General features: G+C 38.5%; 1 protein-coding gene across 1 annotated transcript in view; it reads right to left on the bottom strand.

Annotated features, from left to right (window-relative positions):
• The window catches only part of LOC128643331 (uncharacterized), an 88,430-nt gene that overhangs the window by 11,145 nt on the left and 57,004 nt on the right, over nt 1-20,281 (bottom strand). Inside the window, exons 3-5 of the mRNA XM_053696262.1 lie at nt 18,862-19,001; nt 9,187-9,325; nt 7,541-7,653 (exon numbers count right to left, since the gene is read on the bottom strand). Coding sequence (XP_053552237.1) covers nt 7,541-7,653; nt 9,187-9,325; nt 18,862-19,001 — 392 coding nt within the window. The remainder of the gene's footprint in view (nt 1-7,540; nt 7,654-9,186; nt 9,326-18,861; nt 19,002-20,281) is intronic.

Here is a 20,281-nt window from a genome sequence, read left to right as displayed (position 1 = left end):
ATTAATGACCCCGGGGTCGGAAAAGGACACCTGAGGCCTGTGGTCGTGGCAAACTTGCAGGCAGCGCCTTCCCCCCAGCTTCGCTGGGGTGTTTGACCAGAACTGCTCTCACAACTATATATTACTGACACACGAGAGTGCTCGTAACTTTTTACAACATTACTGTTGACAGTGGACAACTGCGCAAATTATCAGAAATTAGAAAGGCTGCTGAACATCACAACTACCATGAGAGGTAATACCCTTCCAGACAAATGGGACGTTTTTCTCATAAGGCTAGAGAGCCTCTTCCAACCTCTCATTGAGAAAGCGCTATCTGAGAGTGATCTGCAGCTACTTATGGATAGATTACCACAGGCTACATCAACGATGAAAACTACGATGAAAACTACGCAGCAAATTTTTACTCACAGACCTGAATCTTACACAAGGCCCATGAAGGTTGAATCCCTTAGCACTCAGATAAAGAGGGAGCCTTTTCAACGAACTGATACTCTACTTTACCTATCTATACAAACAGAGCAGCAAGACTGGGAGGACAAAGCTTACCGGGGCTCTCCTGGTGCGAAGCGGCTTTTCCCGGTGCGGAGAGACGGGCTACATCGGCATGGTCTTCAAGTTAAGATGGCGCCTGACAAATTAGAAGCATCGAGTAGCGGTGTTGGAGGCCGCAAAGAAGGCGCGAAGAAGCCGCCTTGTTTTCACAAGAAGACAGCTCAGCTATTACATCTGGGCGGGCACTTGTCGAGACCGCGGGAGTTGCCTCTGGGGCCGGAGGGAGACTCCGGAGGGTCTGTGATTCCAGAGATCCTAAATCCCTCATTATACGGTGATTCTCCAGAAATCACCAAGATTTATACCCTGCAAAATGGAGCACCACACAGTGATCTAAGAACCAGCTACCGATCAGGCCCACTAGGTAAGCACTTCAGCATTGCCCTGGCCGCGCCGGGATCAAGACCAAAAGCAGGACATTTAATAAGGGGTCTAGCTGTTACTTAACAACTCTTACAAGAGTCAAGCAGGGATAAGACCCCTAGGACTATAACTAAATATTGCGATCCTGCTATACCTTAAGTTAAAGAAAGTTTTGTTCTCTTTGTAGATATTTTGTTTAGGAATGTTATTCACTATGTGCATAGGGCTCAAATTTGTTTATGTAACATTGCATGATATAACCAGCACACTTCAACTCTTATGTATATTGACCCTCTATAGCTTCATATGCACGATAATTAGTTTAAGGAAAGTAGAATCACCAGTGGGATGTCTGTATCATATAGTTTTATTTTAATGTGAGTTTTTAAACAGTATGTCGCTGGGTGAAGTGTTATAATCCTTCCTCAAACAAAGCAAATAGATGTGTTTCACGGGGGTTAAGGGGGGGCCCCTAAGAAGACACTGCTCAAGTCATATAGAAGGAGGGACACTGGCTCTTATGAAAAGCTGTATCACCAAGTAGTGTAGACTCACATGAACTGTCAGGTCGGGCGGTCCGCGGCCGGGACCGCGAGACAGACACAAGGCACATGGCATTTGGCATCCATGACCACACTACTAACTTTAGGCTTATATGTAAATTGTAATAGGATAGCATACCACCTATAGTTAATCACCTTTCTCTCTTTCCCTTAATGTTCATTCTGTTCAAATACGGTATCCCAATATGTACCTCCAGACTGACCCCACAGATATACTTGCATAAATGGGAAGTTTGGTTTTGTACAACTTTCTTAGGATAACTACAGTAGGCGTAGATCCTAATTCTTACACTATCAGGTCACAATGGTTTATTGTATTAGATTTATATTGAAGCTGTTCAATGGTTAATAAAATGTGTCAAGACGTTGTGTCCAAACATTATGTACAGCTCTGGTTTAAGTATCTGGAATACAACTTGTTTATATCATACTTGTAATGATTTTGTCATAGTTAGATACTTTTTGTTCATTGCGTAATAATATCCCCTGGACTCTTGCTATATCACCTGAAAGGTCCAAGAGTGACCTAATATATTACAGCTGGGGAAGAAAAATGAGGACTTTAAGGCAAAATATTCACTATTACTATAAAATGTAGATATTATATTGCATTTTGTTTATAAATATTGTATGTTTTATTTTTTCCTCAATAAAAAAATTAAAAAAAAAAAAAAAAAAAAACTATTAAAAGAACTTATAATAATTATCAAAAAAAGGGAAACAATTATAATCATAATTCAAATCCAAACACTAACAGAGTGTATCATAATCACCATCAGAACTATAATTCTAAAACAGAAAGACCTTTTCCACATGAAAATGAATATAGAGATAAGTCAGGATATGATAATCATAGGGAATACCCCAAGAATCCTAACCCTAAAGGACACCATGTAAATCAGATTGAAAGTTACAATAGATATACTCCACTACAGCAGGATACATATAATGAAGGTTGGGAAACACAGGGAGCCAAGCCTAAACTACCTTGGTGTAAAAATCATAATGAACATACATATAATGAGCAATATTTTTTAGGAGGTTCCCCCTGGAAACAGGGGAAACCCCAAAGGAGCAGATTTCACAGCAACAACGGGGAACAAGAAAAACAAAGAAACCCAAAAAGACGTTTAGAATCAAACGAGGAATTAGGGGAGGAAAGAGAATTAGAAAACAAAAACAGAAAAAGAGGAAGATAGAGAACTGTAAAAAAGAAATTTCCAACCTTTCCAGTAAAACCTTTACTGAAAATGAATACAAACTTTTGAGTAAAGGTCTTAACTTTGCCCCTAAAACTTTTGCTAATAAGTTTGAAACATTTATGGATGTTCAAAAACTTATTAGAAAATTAACATTGCAACATTATTTTCTCAAAAAAAATGCATCCAAAACAAAACAATCTAACTATAGAGGAAAAAACATCCCTTAAAAAACTGACTAAAGACACTAATTTAATCTTCAGGGCTGCGGACAAGGGAGGAGGCTTGGTTGTGCAAGATCGTAAGGATTATTTAAAGGAAGCCTATAACCTATTAGGGGATACTAAGATTTATAAAAAAATAACTTTTGATCCTACAGTTAAATATAATAAAAAATTAGTGGAAGTTTTAATAAAAGCAAGGGAATCTACTATCATAAACAATGAAGAATATAATTACATTCATATACCAAATCCAAAGGTGGCAATATTTTACCATCTACCGAAAGTCCACAAGGAATAAATTTAATCCACCCGGTAGACCAATAGTCTCGGGTATAGGTTCCCTTTGCAGTAATTTATCAAAATATATTGACCATTACCTACAACCAGTAGTGACCAATATAAAAGCATATTTAAAAGACACCACTGACGTAATTAAAAAGTTTGAAGATCATAAATGGGATATAAATCATCTGTGGATCACTTGTGATGCCACAGCTTTATACACTAATATACCACACAAAAAAGGTACAGATGCAGTCATTAACCAACTCAAACTAAAAAGTGACCTCTCTTATGAACATATAGAATTTATTGGTGAAAGTATACAATTCATCTTGAACCATAATTATTTTTACTTTGAAGGGATATTCTACAAGCAAATAAATGGCACAGCGATGGGGACGACCTTTGCCCCATCGTATGCCAATATTTATATGGCAGAATTTGAAGATATTAATGTATGGAATAATAACCCATACATAAAAAATATTGTAAAGTATTATGGGTTCATTGATGACATTATAGTCCTTTGGGAAGGAGATCAATATAAAGCTGAGAGCTTCGTTAAACATCTGAACAACAATAATATGAATCTCACCTTTACAGGAAAGATCTCAAAAGATCAAATTGAATTTTTAAACCTTATCCTTTTTTCTGATAATGATAAAATACAAATAACCAATTACAGAAAACCAACTGATACAAATAGCTTTTTAAAGGCAGACAGTGGTCACCTACAAACCTGGAAACAGAATATACCCTATGGACAATTTCAGAGGTTAAGGAGAAATTGTTCCAATTTAATGGATTATAAAAAGGAGGCTATAATTTTAACTGATAAATTTATACAAAAAGGCTATCCAGAAAAATTGGTAAATAGTACAAATGAGAGAGTACTAAAGATGAACAGAAAAGATCTCATTGAATATAAAAAGAAAGATAATACTAATGTCCATTTAGAACAACAAATTAAACCTAATTAGATTTATAACCACATATAATGAAAACCATAGGGATATCCAAAATATTTTAAACACTGGAACATTTTATTAAAAGACCCCATATTAGGCACACATATAGGCCAAAAACCGCAATTCGTCTATAAAAGGAACAACAATTTAAAAAACATTTTAGCCCCCAGTAAACTAAGAGAACATTGTCCACTAAACAAAAGTAGTAATATGTGGCTATCCTCAAAAAAAGGGTTGATCAAGTGTAGAAAAAAAGACTGTAGCACCTGCCCATATGTTAACAGCGAGGATTTTTTCTATAATCATAATAAAACTAAAACATTTAAATGTAGAAATAGTTGCACTTGCGATAGTACCTATATTGTTTACCAAATCACATGTAAATGTGAAAAAATTTATATTGGTAGAACGAAAAGAAAATTGAAATATAGGATATCAGAACACATTAGAAACATCGAAAATTCTTTTGAAAACCATAGTGTTTCAGAACATTTTAGAATAGCCCATAATAGCAGTCCTTAAGGTCTCACTGTGAAAGTACTAGAATGGGTAGCTCCGAACAAATTAGATCACAATAGATTGCTGAGACTTAGAAAAAGGGAGACCTTCTGGATTTATACCCTCAAGAGTTTACACCCAGAAGGTCTGAATATAGACCTTGACATTCAGGCATTTTTAGTTTAAAATAATTTAGAATATAGTAATAATTTAATATTGTAGTATGGAATAATGTTATTTTTAGTGTTTATATATGTCTTCACATTAATTCACACTGATATTTGAATATGCTACATATTAACGTAATAATATTCTGACCATTAAATATGATGGATTTGTTGATTAACCCTTAACCTTAGAAATATACATTTAATTATTCTAGATTTTATACTGTCTATTCATTATAAGTTCAGTTCATACTCGTTGGAGTACACTATATTTATGTTTTATTACCCCTCATCATAATATACTAATCTAACTCCATCTAATGGTGGAATATTTTAGTATACATTAGTTAGGGTGCCTAGTGTTCTCGCTTAAATTTCCCCCATTAACATATCAAATTGTACTAATACATTTATGGGTTAACTTCTTTTTATAATTTTAACTTTAAACCCATTTTTTATGAAGTCACAGGAATTAAATGCTCCACTTTTAAATTAAATGTTATTTATTAGGATTTATCTTTTATTGTTATATGAATTTGTTTTTATGCAAATGAAATAATGTTGAGTTGTTATGGAAATGAATTAATGTTTTTATCTGCTGTTGTAAATATGCGAGTCTCTTTTTGCAATTTTTAATGAACTTATGATGGAACCAATCAGATTAACATCAGGTCTTTATAAGGTAGAGTTTGCATGTAACCTGTAGCAACCTCTTGAAAAAGTTCCCACGTTAGGGAACGAAACGGCTGTTGAGGACTTCTCTACTAGTGATACATTGTATCGGCAATCAAAGACACAGACTTCCGGCTTAGACCGGAACCGGCTTTTCTCAGAGACTAACAGCTGACGAGCTGCACACACGCTCTGCAGGGAGATCAGCTGTGGACTGAGTACATTACCCGGCTGCATCGGAAGGCGTCCTGGGGAGCGGTAACTTACCTATACCTTCAAAGACAATTGTGTCTTATATGCCTATTAACTTTGTGAATCTGGTACGCTGAATACCTACTATTTTATTGTTTTAGCCTTTGACTTGTTAAAATAAACTTCACTTGAGTCCTCTCTTTGTTTTTCAGGATGTATACTTGCTGAAGCTCAGGATATAGAGTGTGTGGGGGATGTATACTTGCTGTGGCTCAGGATATAGAGTGTGTGGAGGATATATACTTACTGTAGCTCAGGATATAGAATGTGTGGAGGATATATATTGCTGTGGTTCAGAACATAGAGTGTGTGGAGGATGTATACTTGCTGAAGCTCAGGATATAGAGTGTGTGGAGGATGTATATTTGCTGTGGCTCAGGATATAGAGTGTGTGGAGGATGTATACTTGCTGTAGCGCAGGATATAGAGTGCGTGGAGGATGTATACTTGCTGTGGCTTAGGATATAGAGTATGTGGAGGATGTATTCTTGCTGCGGCTTAGGGTATAGAAAGTGTGGAGGATGAATACTTGATATAGCTCAAGATAGATAGTATGTGGAGGATGTATACTAGCTGTAGCTCTCTTACCACCTGCTCCATCCCCTTTGTCTGTGTTTAGTGCCGAAGACCAATTTTTAAACAAAACACATTATCTGAAGCAATATTTTCCAACACCAGCCTGCAATGTTCCATCCTTAAAATCAGACAATTGGGAAAAAGTAGTACACCTATATTTAGGAGTTCTGCGCTTCCGGAATTTCAGTGTAAGGTGGCGACTGCATAAAGACAAGGGCTCGTGGAAGAGAGCCAAAGAAAAGATGCAGAGTGGAGGCGGTGGAAATATTTTACACTACTGTTCAGAGAAATAGTGATTAGATAATAGTATCCCCCATTTTTAACTATAGCTTCTTTGAAGAGGGCTTCTAGCTTTACATAATATTTTTTAGATGATCTAAATATCTGAAAACGTTGAACCAACAGGAGAAGGCTAGGGACTGGTCCTACAGATACCTGTGGCAGACCTAAGACTAACACCCATAGGGAGTTCTTGTGCCACTTCCCATAAGCCAAAGACAGCCTTCGGTCCAAACAGTAGCTGTCTGAGGGGGAAAATGGGCCTCAAGTCGGTCTGAACACCCTTCTGACAAACAACTAAAGCACTATCCTTCTTCACCTTCCTCCTGCGAAGGCAAAGACAAGACTAGTTTCTAGTAAGGTGGGAGGGGTTTTAAGGGCTCTTGGAGATTTGGGATCTTTGCCTACTCCTAGTGGTCAGGAGTATAATTCCTAGGAGTTATGGATGGTGGACTCTCACCACCTCTATGAAAGAAAGTTTATTAAACTGTAGGGATAAAGGTAAACTGTGTTCCTCGCTCACCAGTGTGAAATATTTGTGTAGTGGTAGGGTTAGTGCAAGCTGTTAGTAAGTCTAATTTCGCCCTGGGTAATTATTAATATGACAAATGGTCTCAGTGTGATGACAGTCGAATAAGATAATGTAGCTCATACTGCACGCACATGATGACAGCTACAGAAAATGTATTATCTAGCAGACACACATTACCGTACTATTCTGGGCCTCTCACCACTCTAGTTTTTCTTCTGCTAAACCAACAGTCCTTAAGCCTTCACCTTTTCTAGTTGACCTGTCCCACTTCAGACCTCCCCTGGAAGCAGTGAAGATAAGGGTGTGCTATAACCTACAGTCTACCAAATCTTAAAGGTGGCTTACACTAGGATACTTTTATCCCAATTCTACTAACACAACACAGTGTGTGTGCATGTCTGGGTACTTACACTGTGAGTTAAAGCAGTAGGCCGAAGAACTGTTCCCAACAGCTTCACAACGAGAGGCCACAAAGGTTCCATTTATGTCAAAAAAACCATTTCCCCAATTATACCAACCGGTGCTTTAAAAAAAGAAGAAAAAAAGATAGCATAAGATAATAGCAGAAAATATAAAGGAAGGAAATATATAAGAGGCAAACTCCAAAAAGTAAGACAATTGTCCAAGATAAATGGTGGAGTGGTGCCAAGGATGGCGGAAGAGAGACAAGTTTAAGGGAAGGGTCACAGGCCTAGGGGAAGGATGTAAGAGCTAGAGGTAGGATGCCAGGCCTAGGAGAAGCGTTTCAGAGCTATGAAAGGGTGCCAGGCCTAGGCAAAGAGTGGTAAAGCTAGAGGAAGGGTGCCAGCTTAGGGAAAGAATGTTAGAGACAGAAGGGAAAGAGTGTCAAGCCTAGGGGAAGGGTGCCAGGCCTAGAAGAAGACTGGCAAGGCTAGAGGAAGGTGCCAGGACTATGGGGAAGAGTGTCAGAGCTAGGGTAGAGTATCAGAGCTAGGGGAAGGGTTCCAGGCCTAAGGAAGGAATCTCAGAGTTAGGGGGAAGAGTGTCACGGTTAGAGGAAGGGTGCCAGGGCTACATGAAGGGTTTCAGGCCTAGGGAAAGAGTGTCAAAGCTAGGGGAAGGTGTCAGGGCTAGAGGAACAGTGTCAGTGCTAGAGGAAGAGTGTCAGAGCTAGGGGAAGGGTACCATGTATAGGGAAAGAGTGCAAAAGCTAGAGGAAGAGTGTCATGGTTAGAGAAGTGTGCTAGGCCTAGAGGGAGAGTGCAATGGTTTAGGGAAGTGTACCATGCCTCGGTGCAAGGGTTAAGAGAAGAATGGCATGACTAGCAGGAGGATGTCAGTGCTAAGAGAAGAATGACAGAGCTAGTCTTATGACTGAAAAGAGGAAGAGTGTCACAGTTATTGGAAGTGTGCTAGGACTAGGGGAAGAGTGTCAGAGCTAGAGGAAGAGTGTCATGAGTAGGGCTAGAGGAAGAGTGTCACTGTTGAAGGAAGGATGCCTGGCCTAGAAGGAAATGTGTCATGGTTATGGAAAGAGTTCCAGGCCTAGGGTAAGTGTGTCAGAGCTAAGTGAAGGGTGCAAGGGTTAAGAGAAGAATGACATGACTAGCAGGAGGAAGTCATTGTTAAGAGAAGAATGTCAGAGATTGTTTAATGACTAAAAGGGTGCCAGAGTGTGAGTCCCAAGGCTAGGGGAAAGGTGTCTTCACTAGGAGAAGTGTGTCAGGACTAGGGGAGTAGTTTCAGGCTGTCAGTGCTAAGGGAAGAGTGTCATGACTAGCAGGGTGCCAGAGCTAGGGAATGAAAGAGTCCTGAGGCTAGGAGGAAAATGCCAGAGTTACGGAAAGGGTGCCAGGGTTAAATGAAGAGTTTCATGACTAGTAAAAGTCTGTCAGTGCTAAAGGAAGAGTGTCAGGGCTAGGGGAAAGGTGCCAGAGCTATGGAAAGAGCCACGAAGGGTGTCAGGAATAGGGTAAGGGTATATAGTAAGGGTTCCAGGGCTAAGAAAAAGAGTGCGAAGGCTGAGGGAAGTGTGCCAGGACAAGGGGAAGGATTTCAGGACTAGGGGAATGAATGTTCTGAGCACACACTGTACCTGTTAAATGTCACACTGCGATTTGTCGTCTGTTCTATCTGCATCTGTGTGGCTATTATGTCACCGTTTGTGGTGCAGATGTTGGTGGCATTTTCATACGATGTCATAGATTTATTAGTGTAGATGCCTCTGTGTGTACCTATACAAATATAACATCACATCAATTGTTTTACTTTACCAAGCCCAAAATGAGCTTACATCCTACATTATCTGAATGTGATGAAGATCTGTGAAAGAAGGAGCTCAGTTTTTATTGAGTAAAATTTGTGCTACTGGTACTCAGATTATTATACCAATGTGATCACTTTCTCACCACATTTCATATCTGGGGCTCTGCTGGGTGCTCCTGTGCCCACTAACAAGCACTAGATACACAAACTTGCTGTTAATTACTAAGAAATCTGTTTTATTCCCAACACAGGAGCTGAGAGTTTCCATGAACAAAAACCGTCACTGTGAGAAGTATTAAGTCTTGGTATAAGGATGAAATGTGCAATCTGCTCCAATATAACTAAAGCTGCATTACAGAATGACATTGTACTACTACTCAGTAAGTATCTGAAATTGGGACATACAATAATAAAAACATACAAATTATCCCATCAATACATAACCCCTGTAAAGTAAGTATGGCACTAGCTGGGGTCTGGTCAACAGCAAGACACTGAGCATGAGGACGGAGCAGTAAAACACTAAGTAGAACAGACGACAACAAAAAAGCAAAATTGTTATCTGACATGTTTTGGCACAAATATAAACCAGTATTTAATATTATTTCCACCAATCATAACAGATCAGTTAGTCAGTGAGAAATCTCATTGGTTATCCAGCTGGCACTCAGGCTTTCATAGGTGCCATCACCAAAATAAATGTCTAACTCTGATTGGTCAGAAGAGGTCATGTGACATAGGCGCTAAATTCTATATGTGATTTGCAATCTATGTATCATCACATAAAATTACACGTAACCTATTTGCTTCATATCGTCATGGTAACTAGTATTCAGAGCTGCTAATTCCTGCTTATACATTATTTAGCAAGAGAAGTGCAGCACGCTCTAAGTGTAATCTGTTTGGTAGTTATCAATTATCAAAACCCCCTTCCCTGGGTATTACTCACAGGATCGTTCTGTATGATGTGCGCATCAGTTTGTATACAACCATGGAGTTTGTTCCTCAGATAACCTCCCTCAGTGACGTCTGGAAAGTCTGTCCAACCGGAGAGATTGTTTCACTTTCCCACAGCAGTCCACAATCAAACATGGAAGGGATACCACTCCAGTGTTTAAAGTATAACACGTTTATTGTGAAATAAAATATAAAAACTTACAAATCTATGTCTCTCAGCTCACCCAATAGGTGCCCACAACATCTGAGCCCTGGTAGCCTCCCTGAGACAATAACTTTAAAAACAGAACTTCTTGTTTTTTGTATACAACCTGATGAGCACATCATACAGAACGATCCTGTGAGTAATACCCAGGGAAGGGGGTTTTGATAATTGATAACTACCAAACAGATTACACTTAGAGCGTGCTGCGCTTCTCTTTCTTCATATTTTTCAGCATTTTTTTTTCACAGATGGGACTGTGCTGAGAAGCTGCAACATAAGACACGCTGAATAAAAGGGATATAGAGGACCATCACGATTACCTGTTTTCCAACATTACACCTTTGATTAAAGGGACATTTTTCTGAACATTCATGAATATTTATAAACTGCTAAGTTGAGAAGCAGTGTGTGGAAAATAGTATTGTTCAATGTATTTGTTACTAATTGTTGGTTCTTAATTTGTAGTTTTTATTGGGTGGTAGCGCATTATTTGCTTTCTATTTTTTTTACATTATTTAGCACAAGGATGATTAAAGGTGCAGTTATTACTGATTCTCATTCACTGCTGCTGTCTGGTTATAAAACTCGTCTTAGACCAGTGAAATGCAGATTAATGTCACATTTAGCAGTAATTATTAAAGGCACATTGTAGTACAAAAACGTCAATTTGTTACAGCTCTAATGGTTATGTTATTTTAGCTCTAACAAACCTGCAAGTCTATGTATTAAACCCCTGAAAAGTGTTAAACACATAGTTAAAATACCGCTTGGAAGAAGCATGACCCGGCTGCACATTTGCCGCTGCTGATAGGCTCACCAGCCGTGTCTGATTTGGACCAGCAGTTCTCTGTGGCTCCTGAGTGGTACGTTACATATGTGTTTATCCCTTTTTACGTGTTAAACACATAGACTTGCAGGGTCTCTAATGCTAAAATTACATGTGCTAACAAATTATTTAATCAACCCCTATGAGTCATAATATTGAGCTAAAGTGAAAGACAATTTTAAGAAATGTGAATTATGCTATGCATTCACCAAATCTAAAACTATATAGTCGCTAAGTTTTTTTCTTTATAATCGTGTATAATTTAAAAATATTTTTCTTTCATGTAATTGGCAAGAGTCCATGAGCTAGTGACGTATGGGATATACAATCCTACCAGGAGGGGCAAAGTTTCCCAAACCTCAAAATGCCTATAAATACACCCCTCACCACACCCACAATTCAGTTTTACAAACTTTGCCTCCCTATGGTATGCGCTTCCAGCATTTTGAAGCCCGATTCCTCTCAGAGTACAGTGAATGTCAGAGGGATGTGAAGGGAGTATCACCTATTGAATTCTATGGTTTTCCTCACGGGAAATCTTTTTCATAGGTTCTCTGTTATGGGTCGTAGAGATTCATCTCCTACCTCCCTTTTCAGATCGAAGATATACTCTCATATTCCATTACCTCTACTGATAACCGTTTCAGTACTGGTTTGGCTATCTGCTGTATGTGGATGGGTGTCTTCAGGTAAGTATGTTTTCATTACTTAAAGGGCCATAATACCCAAATGTTTAAACACTTGAAAGTGATGCAGCATAGCTGTAAAAAGCTGACTAGAAAATATCTCCTGAACATCTCTATGTAAAAAAGAAAGATATTTTACCTAAAAAAAAAAAAAAATTCTAAGCAGCATTTTAGTGTGTCTGTCCTGGGACAGCTTAGGGGATGAGCCTTGTGAACGCTCATATTATTTCACCAATCAGGTAAAGGAAGCTTACTATGAAATCTCAAGAGAGTTAAGTCAAATCTCATGAGATCACAGTAAGAGTTCATGACCTCAGCACTGCTGATGCTGATTGGCTGCTGTTCATTTTTTTTTTTTTTTTACCTGCAGCTGGGAGCAGGTGAAGTATAACTTTTTACACAGAACTTACTCTGCTGAGCTGAGGAGATTGTGAGGTAACATATCTTCCTTTTTTACATAGAGATGCTCAGGTGATATTTTCCTGTCAGCTTTTTACAGTTATACTGCATCAGTTTCAAGTGATTTAGCATATGAGTATTATGTCCCTTTAAGACACTCTCAGCTATGGTTTGGCACTTTATGTATTAATGTAAAGTTCTAAATATATGTATTGTACTTATATTTGCCATGAGTCCGGTTTATGTATATTTCCTTTTGCAGACTATCAGTTTCAAAATGGGGAAAATATATTTAGGAAGTTATTTTTTCTTACCTGGGGTATAACCTTTTCTTCAAAATTGACTGTTTTCATTAATTTTCGTGGGCAAAATTAGACTTGTGAGGCCTCAAAATGCTAATATTTATTGTATCATTCTTGGCGCGAGAATTTTTTTGGCGCGAAGTTACCTTCGGTGACGCAAATTCGCCATTTCAGGCGTCTTAGTTGACGCCAGGTTCCTTGCACAAGGTTGCGTCTGACATGACGCGAGTTGCGTCATTTCCGGATGCTGTTAGCGCCAAAAAATGTCATTTTGCGTTGCGCGTCATACTTGGTCGCCAAATAATTTTATTATTTTAACCCCACTTCCTATGTGCCTTTTGCCTTTTTCTATGTTCAGAGGGCTATGCTGTTTGCAATTTTTTCCCTTTTCTGAAACTGCCATAAAAGGAAATTGATCATTTTGCTTTATATGTTGTTTTTTTCTCTTACATTTGTAAGATGTCTCAATCTGATCCTGTCTCAGAAACCAATAACAGTTCTACCAAAGATAAGTGTATCTGTTGTAAGTTAGCGGATATTACATCTCCAGCGGTAGTATGTAACAGTTGTCATGATAAGCTTTTACATGCAAAGAAATGTATCCATCAGTACTAGTACAATGCATGTTGTTCCTTCAACATCTAATGTACATGATATCCCTGTGAATATAAAAGATTTTATTGCTGATGCGATTCAGAAGGCTGTGTCTACTATTCCGCATTCTAATAAACGTAAAAGGTCTTTTAAAACTTCTCATAAAGTTGATTAAATGTCAAATGACCGACAACATACTGATTTATCCTCCTCTGATGAGGATCTATCTGATTCAGAAGATCTTACCTCAGATATTGACACTGACATATCTACTTATCTCTTTAAGATGGAGTATATTCGTTCCTTGTTAAAAGAGGTGTTGATTACTTTGGATATTGAGGAAACTAGTCCTCAATATTAAAACTAGTAAACGTTTAAATTCTGTTTATAAACCTCCTGTGGTTACTCCAGAGGTTTTTCCAGTTCCTGATGCTATTTCTGATATGATTTTAAAGGAATGGAATAGGCCTGGTACTTATTTTATTCATTCTGCTAGATTTAAAAAGTAGTATCCTTTGCCAGCAATTAGATTGGAGTTTTGGGAAAAAATCCCCAAAGTTGATGGGGCTATCTTTACTCTTGCCAAACGTACTACTATCCCTATGAAAGATAGTACTTGCTTTAAGGACCCTTTAGATAGGAAACTTGAATCTTATCTAATGAAAGCTTATTTATATTCTGGCTATCTTCTCAGGCCTGCCATTTCTATGGCTGATGTTGCAGCTGCATCAACTTTTTGGTTGGAAAGTTTAGCGCAACAGGAAACAGATCCTGATTTGTTTAGCATTGTTTGCTTGCTTCAACATGCTAATCATTTTATCTATGATGCTATTTTTGATATCATCAAAATTTATGTTAAATCTATGTCTTTAGCTATTTTAGCTAGAAGAGCTTTGTGGCTCAAATATTGGAATGCTGACATTGTATCTAAGTCTAGATTACTATCTCTTTCTTTCCAAGGTAACAATTTATTTGGTTCTCAGTTGGATTCAATTATTTCAACTGTTACTGGGGGGAAGGAAGTTTTTTTTACCTCAGGATAAAAGATCTAAGGGTAAATCTAAAGCTTCTAATTGTTTTCGTTCTTTTCGACAGAATAAGGAACAGAAAGCCAATCCTTCCCCAAAGAATCTGGAAACCCTCTTCAAGTTGGAATAAAGCCAAGCCTTTTAAGAAACCAAAGCCAGCCCCCAAGTCTGCATGAAGGTGCAACCCTTATTCCAGCTCAGCTGGTGGGGGGCAGATTAAAATTTTTCCAAAACATTTGGGCAGTTTCAGTCCAAAATCAATGGATTCAGTGCATTGTCTCTCAAGGGTATCGAATAGGATTCAGAGTAAGACCTCCTGTGAGAAGATTTTTTCTCTCACGCATTCCAGCAAATCCAGCAAAGGCTCAGGCTTTTCTGAAGTGTGTTTCAGATCTAGAGCTTTCAGGGGTAATTATACCAGTTCCGTTTCAGGAACAGGGTCTGGGGTTTTATTCAAATCTATTCATTGTCCCAAAGAAAGAAAATTCATTCAGGCCAATTCTGGATCTGAAAATTTTAAACCGTTTTGAAAGAGTGCCAACTTTCAAAATAGTGACTATAAGGACTATTCTGCCTTTTGTTAAGCAAGGTCACTATATGTCCACGATAGACTTACAGGATGCATATCTTCATATTCCGATTCATCCAGACCACTATCGGTTTCTGAGATTCTCTTTTCTAGACAAGCATTATCAATTTGTCGCTCTTCCGTTTGGCCTAGCGACAGCTCCAAGAATTTTTTCAAAAGTTCTCGGTACCCTACTCTCTGTAATCAGAGAACAGGTTTCCAGATAGATTCAGTGTCCATGACTCTGTCTCTAACAGGAAAGAGACAAATGAAATTGGTTTCAGCCTGTCAGAACCTTCAATCTCAATTATTCCCTTCAGTGGCTATGTGCATGGAGGTTTTAGGTCTCATGACTGCAGCATTGGACGCGATCCCCTTTGCTCATTTTCAAATGAGACCTCTCCAGCTTTGTATGCTGAATCAATGGTGCAGGGATTATACAAAGATATCACAATTAATATCCTTAAATCCCAATGTTCAACTTTATTTAACTTGGTGGTTAAATAGAGAACCATTCATTTCACCACAGTATAAATCAAAGGGGCCTCTTTTGTTCGTACAACCTGGACTGTAATCACAACAGATGCAATTCTTTCAGGTTGGGGAGCTGTCTGGAGATCTCTGACAGCACAAGGGGTTTGAAAATCTCAAGAGGCGAGGTTACCAATCAATATTTTAGAACTCTGTGCTATTTTCAGGGCTCTTCGGGTTTGGCCTCTGTTGAAAAGAGAACCATTCATTTGTTTTCAGACAGATAATATCACAACTGTGGCATATGTCAATCATCAGGGTGGGACTCGCAGTCCCCTAGCTATGAAATAAGTATCTTGGATACTTTCTTGTGCGGAATCCAGCTCTTGTCTAATTTCTGCGGTACATATCACAGGTGTAGACAATTGGGAAGAAGATTATCTCAGCCGTCAGACTTTACATCCGGGGGAGTGGTCTCTCCACCCAGATGTGATTTTTCAGATTGTTCAGATGTGGGGTCTTCCAGAAATAGATCTGATGGCTTCCCATCTAAACAAGAAACTTCCCAGGTAGCTGTCCAGGTCCAAAGATCCTCAGGCGGAGTCGGTGGATGCGTTAGCAGTTCCTTGGTGTTACCAACCTGCTTATATCTTTCCGCCTCTAGTTCTTCCTCCATGAGTGATCTCCAAGATCATCATGGAACATTTGTTTGTGTTTATGGTAGCACCAGCATGGCCTTACAGGTTCTGGTATGCAGACCTTGTCCGGATGTACAGTTGTCAACCTTGGCCCCTTCCTTTAAGACCAGAACTTCTGTCTCAAGGACCATTTTTCCATCAGGATCTCAAATCATTGAATTTGAAGGTATGGAAATTGAAGGCTTAGTGCTTAGTCATAGAGGTTTCTCTGACTCAGTGATTGATACTATGTTACAGGCTCGTAAATCTGTTTCTAGGAAGATTTATTATCGAGTTTGGAAGACTTATATTTCATGGTGTTCTTCTCATAAATTCTCCTGGTATTCTTTTAGAATTCCTAGAATTTTACAGTTTCTTCAGGATGGTTTGGATAAAGGTTTGTCTGCAAGTTTCACAGAAAGATTGCTAAACTTCCTGATATTCACTGTTTTGTTCAGGCTTTGGTCCGTATCAAGCCTGTCATAAAATCAATCTCTCCTCCTTGGTATCTTATTTTGGTTTTGAAAGCTTTACAGGCTCCTCCTTTTGAGCCTATGCATTCTTTGGATATTAAACTACTTTCATGGAAAGTGTTGTTCCTTTTGGCTATCTCTTCTGCTAGAAGAGTTTCTGAATTATCTGCTCTTTCTTGTGAGTCCCCTTTTCTGATTTTTCATCAAGATAAGGCAGTTTTGCGGACTTCATTTAAATTTTTACCTAAAGTTGTGAATTCTAACAACATTAATAGGGAAATTGTTGTCCCCTCTGTGTCCTAATCCTAAGAATTATTTGGAGAGATCCTTACATTCTCTGGATGTTGTAAGAGCTTTGAAATATTATGTTGAAGCTACTAAAGATCTCAGAAAGACTTCTAGTCTGTTGTCTTTTCCGGTACTAGGAAAGGTCAGAAAGCTTTTGCCATTTCCTTGGCATCTTGGTTAAAAGCTTTTGATTCATCAGGCTTATTTGGAGTCGTGTCAGGCCCCGCCTCAGAGAATCACAGCTCATTCTACTAGATCAGTCTCCACTTTGTGGGCTTTTAAGAATGAAGCTTCACTTGATCAGATTTGCAAAGCAGCGACTTGGTCTTCTTTGCAAACATTTACTAAATTCTACCGTTTTTATGTATTTGCCTCTTTGGAAGCAGCTTTTGGTAGAAAATTTCTTCAGGCAGCAGTTTGATTCCTCTGCTTATGTTTTAAGTTTTTGCTTTTCATTTATGAGAAAAACTTTTTTTTTGGTTGTGGATTTAATTTTTTCAGGAAAAAGTTTTTATTTTATCTTTCCCACTCTAGTGACTCTTCTGTGGAGTTCCACGTCTTGGGTATTACTATCCCATACATCACTACATTTACAATTACATGAAAGAAAACATAATTTATGTAAGAACTTACCTGATAAATTCATTTCTTTCATATTGGCATGAGTCCATGAGACCCACCCCTTATATGGTGGTTATGTTTTTTTGTATAAAGCACAATTATATTTCCAGTTCCTTTTTGATGCTTTTTACTCCTTTTTCTATCACCCCGCTACTTGTATATCCCATACGTCACTAGCTCATGGACTCTTGCCAATATGAAAGAAATGAATGTATCACATAAATTACATAAATTATGTTATCTTTTATTTTTGGTACCTTTTGTTATGTTCCTCAGCCCCCTGCTAGCTTCCTGCATTTCTAGTGTAATACGTAAGAGCGGTCCCACCTGCTGTATATGTATTTAGCCGTCCTCGCTCTCGTGCAGACAATTTGTTTGCGCATGCGCAATAATACCCTCTCCACTCGGATACATATTATATAATGATCAAAAATATGTAATGTGGAATGCTTGATTAGTATCCAATACATTTTATTTTTTTCAATCGTAAATGAGAAATATTACAATTTTTATGATATGAATAAACACATGAATAGCATATAATTAAAATATAAAAGCCGCATCTATTGCTTTATATGACTCACTAGTTACTGAATTTGTTTGCCGTACACTTGTATCTTCGTCAGATCGCTTTTTTTCTGAATGCTGTTACGTAAGTTAAAGGAATTCCCTTTTCATTGAGATGCGCATGCGGGTATCATGAATGCCATCTACACATGGAGGAAATTCTGTGATAGCCGCATGCACACTTCAACCCGGGGGCATAGACAGAACAGTTTGAGATGCAACTGGGGTACCAAAGAATTCGATCTAGAGGTATTCGTCACCGCACACCCAAAACATTTTTTTCATGCTGGCAGAGGAACGCCGAACAAGTATAGCAGCTTGAAAGATACCAAAGTAGGATTTTAAACAATTTTATAAAAAAATGATGAATGAAAGTTAACTTTCACTTTAATTTACACCCTTACTTTCCCACATAGTGAATTGATTGCTATATATTTAATTCTATCTATCTGTCTGTCAATCTAATCTGTCTGTTTGTATTTCTGTCTATCTAATCTATCATATCTAACTCTCTGTCTATCTAATCTGTATGTCTATTTGTCTGTATCTCTATCTGTATGTCTGTCTGTATGTCTATCTATCTATCTATCTATCTATCTGTATGTCTGTCTGTCTATAGCTGTCCGTCTGTAGTGACAATGTAGCGATCTGCGCTAGAATTACAGAGTGATAGAACTGAGTGTACTGAGCAGAGAAAAGTATAAAATGAAAATGTTGACACTGCACAAATCACCAGCTGCCATTAGTTCTGTCTATTTATGTGTATAGATAAGGTATTTATAGTTTAGGCTCTGCTATGATACAAATGATATGTCAGGTCTTTGAGACGTTTTATAAACTCACTGTTACTCCAGAAACAAAACACAGAATCAGCTCTCAGCCCTGGGCACTCGCTTGTCAGGACCCCCAGGCTATATCGGCCACAATCTTCATCTGGCGTTTGTCGCAGCATAATGACTATATGTTCTTTTACCCAGCCCCACCTGCAGAAGAAAACACAATGAGAGATGTAATACTACATACTATAAAGGGACACAGGAGAGCCTAGAATATAGAAAACTGTTACATGGTCACAAGTACAGCACTTAGTGCACACACACGGGTGTCTGCTTTCAGTATGTACAAGTAAAGCACTTAATGCACAGTTACTGGAATTTACTGTCAGTATGTACAAGTACAGCACTTAGTGCACAGTTACTGGAATTTACTGTCAATATGTACATGTACAGCACTTAGTGCACAGTCACTGGTGTCTGCTTTCAGTATGTACAAGTACAGCACTTAGTGCACAGTTACTGGTATCTACTGTCAGTATGTACAAGTACAGTACTTAGTGCACAGTTACTGGTATCTACTGTCAGTATGTACAAGTACAGTACTTAGTGCACAGTTACTGGTATCTACTGTCAGTATGTACAAGTACAGCACTAAGTGCACAGTTACTGGTATCTACTGTCAATATGTACATGTACAGCACTTAGTGCATAGTCACTGGTGTCTGCTTTCAGTATGTACAAGTACAGCACTTAGTGCACAGTTACTGATATCAGCTGTCAGTATGTAGAAGTACAGCACTTAGTGCACAGTTACTGCTTTCTACCGTCAGTATGTACAAGCACAGCACTTAGTGCAGAGTTACTGGTATCTACTGTCAGTATGTACAAGTACAGCTCTTAGTGCACAGTCACTGGTATCTACTGTCAGTATGTACAAGTACAGCACTTAGTGCACAGTCACTGGTATCTACTGTCAGTATGTACAAGCACATCACTAAGTGCACAGTTACTGGTATCTACTGTCAGTATGTACAAGTACAGCTCTTAGTGCACAGTCACTGGTATCTACTGTCAGTATGTACAAGCACAGCACTAAGTGCACAGTTACTGCTTTCTGCTGTCATGTGACAGGGCTCTCACACGAGTAAAACTGTATGTGACAGGACTCTCACACGAGTAAAACTGTATGTGACAGGGCTCTCACGAGTAAAACTATATGTGACAGGGCTCTCACACGAGTAAAACTGTATGTGACAGGGCTCTCACACGAGCAAAACTGTATGTGACAGGGCTCTCACACGAGTAAAACTGTATGTGACAGGACTCTCACACGAGTAAAACTATATGTGACAGGGCTCTCACACGAGTAAAACTATATGTGACAGGGCTCTCACACAAGTAAAGCTATATGTGACAGGTCTCTCACACGAGTAAAACTATATGTGACAGGGCTCTCACACGAGTAAAACTGTATGTGACAGGGCTCT

Source organism: Bombina bombina, unplaced genomic scaffold, assembly GCF_027579735.1.
Source record: "Bombina bombina isolate aBomBom1 unplaced genomic scaffold, aBomBom1.pri scaffold_664, whole genome shotgun sequence".
In the NCBI taxonomy this organism is placed as follows: Eukaryota; Metazoa; Chordata; class Amphibia; order Anura; family Bombinatoridae; genus Bombina; species Bombina bombina.
The sequence above is the reverse complement of the archived record's forward strand: the minus strand, read 5'-3'. Positions and strand labels throughout refer to the sequence as shown.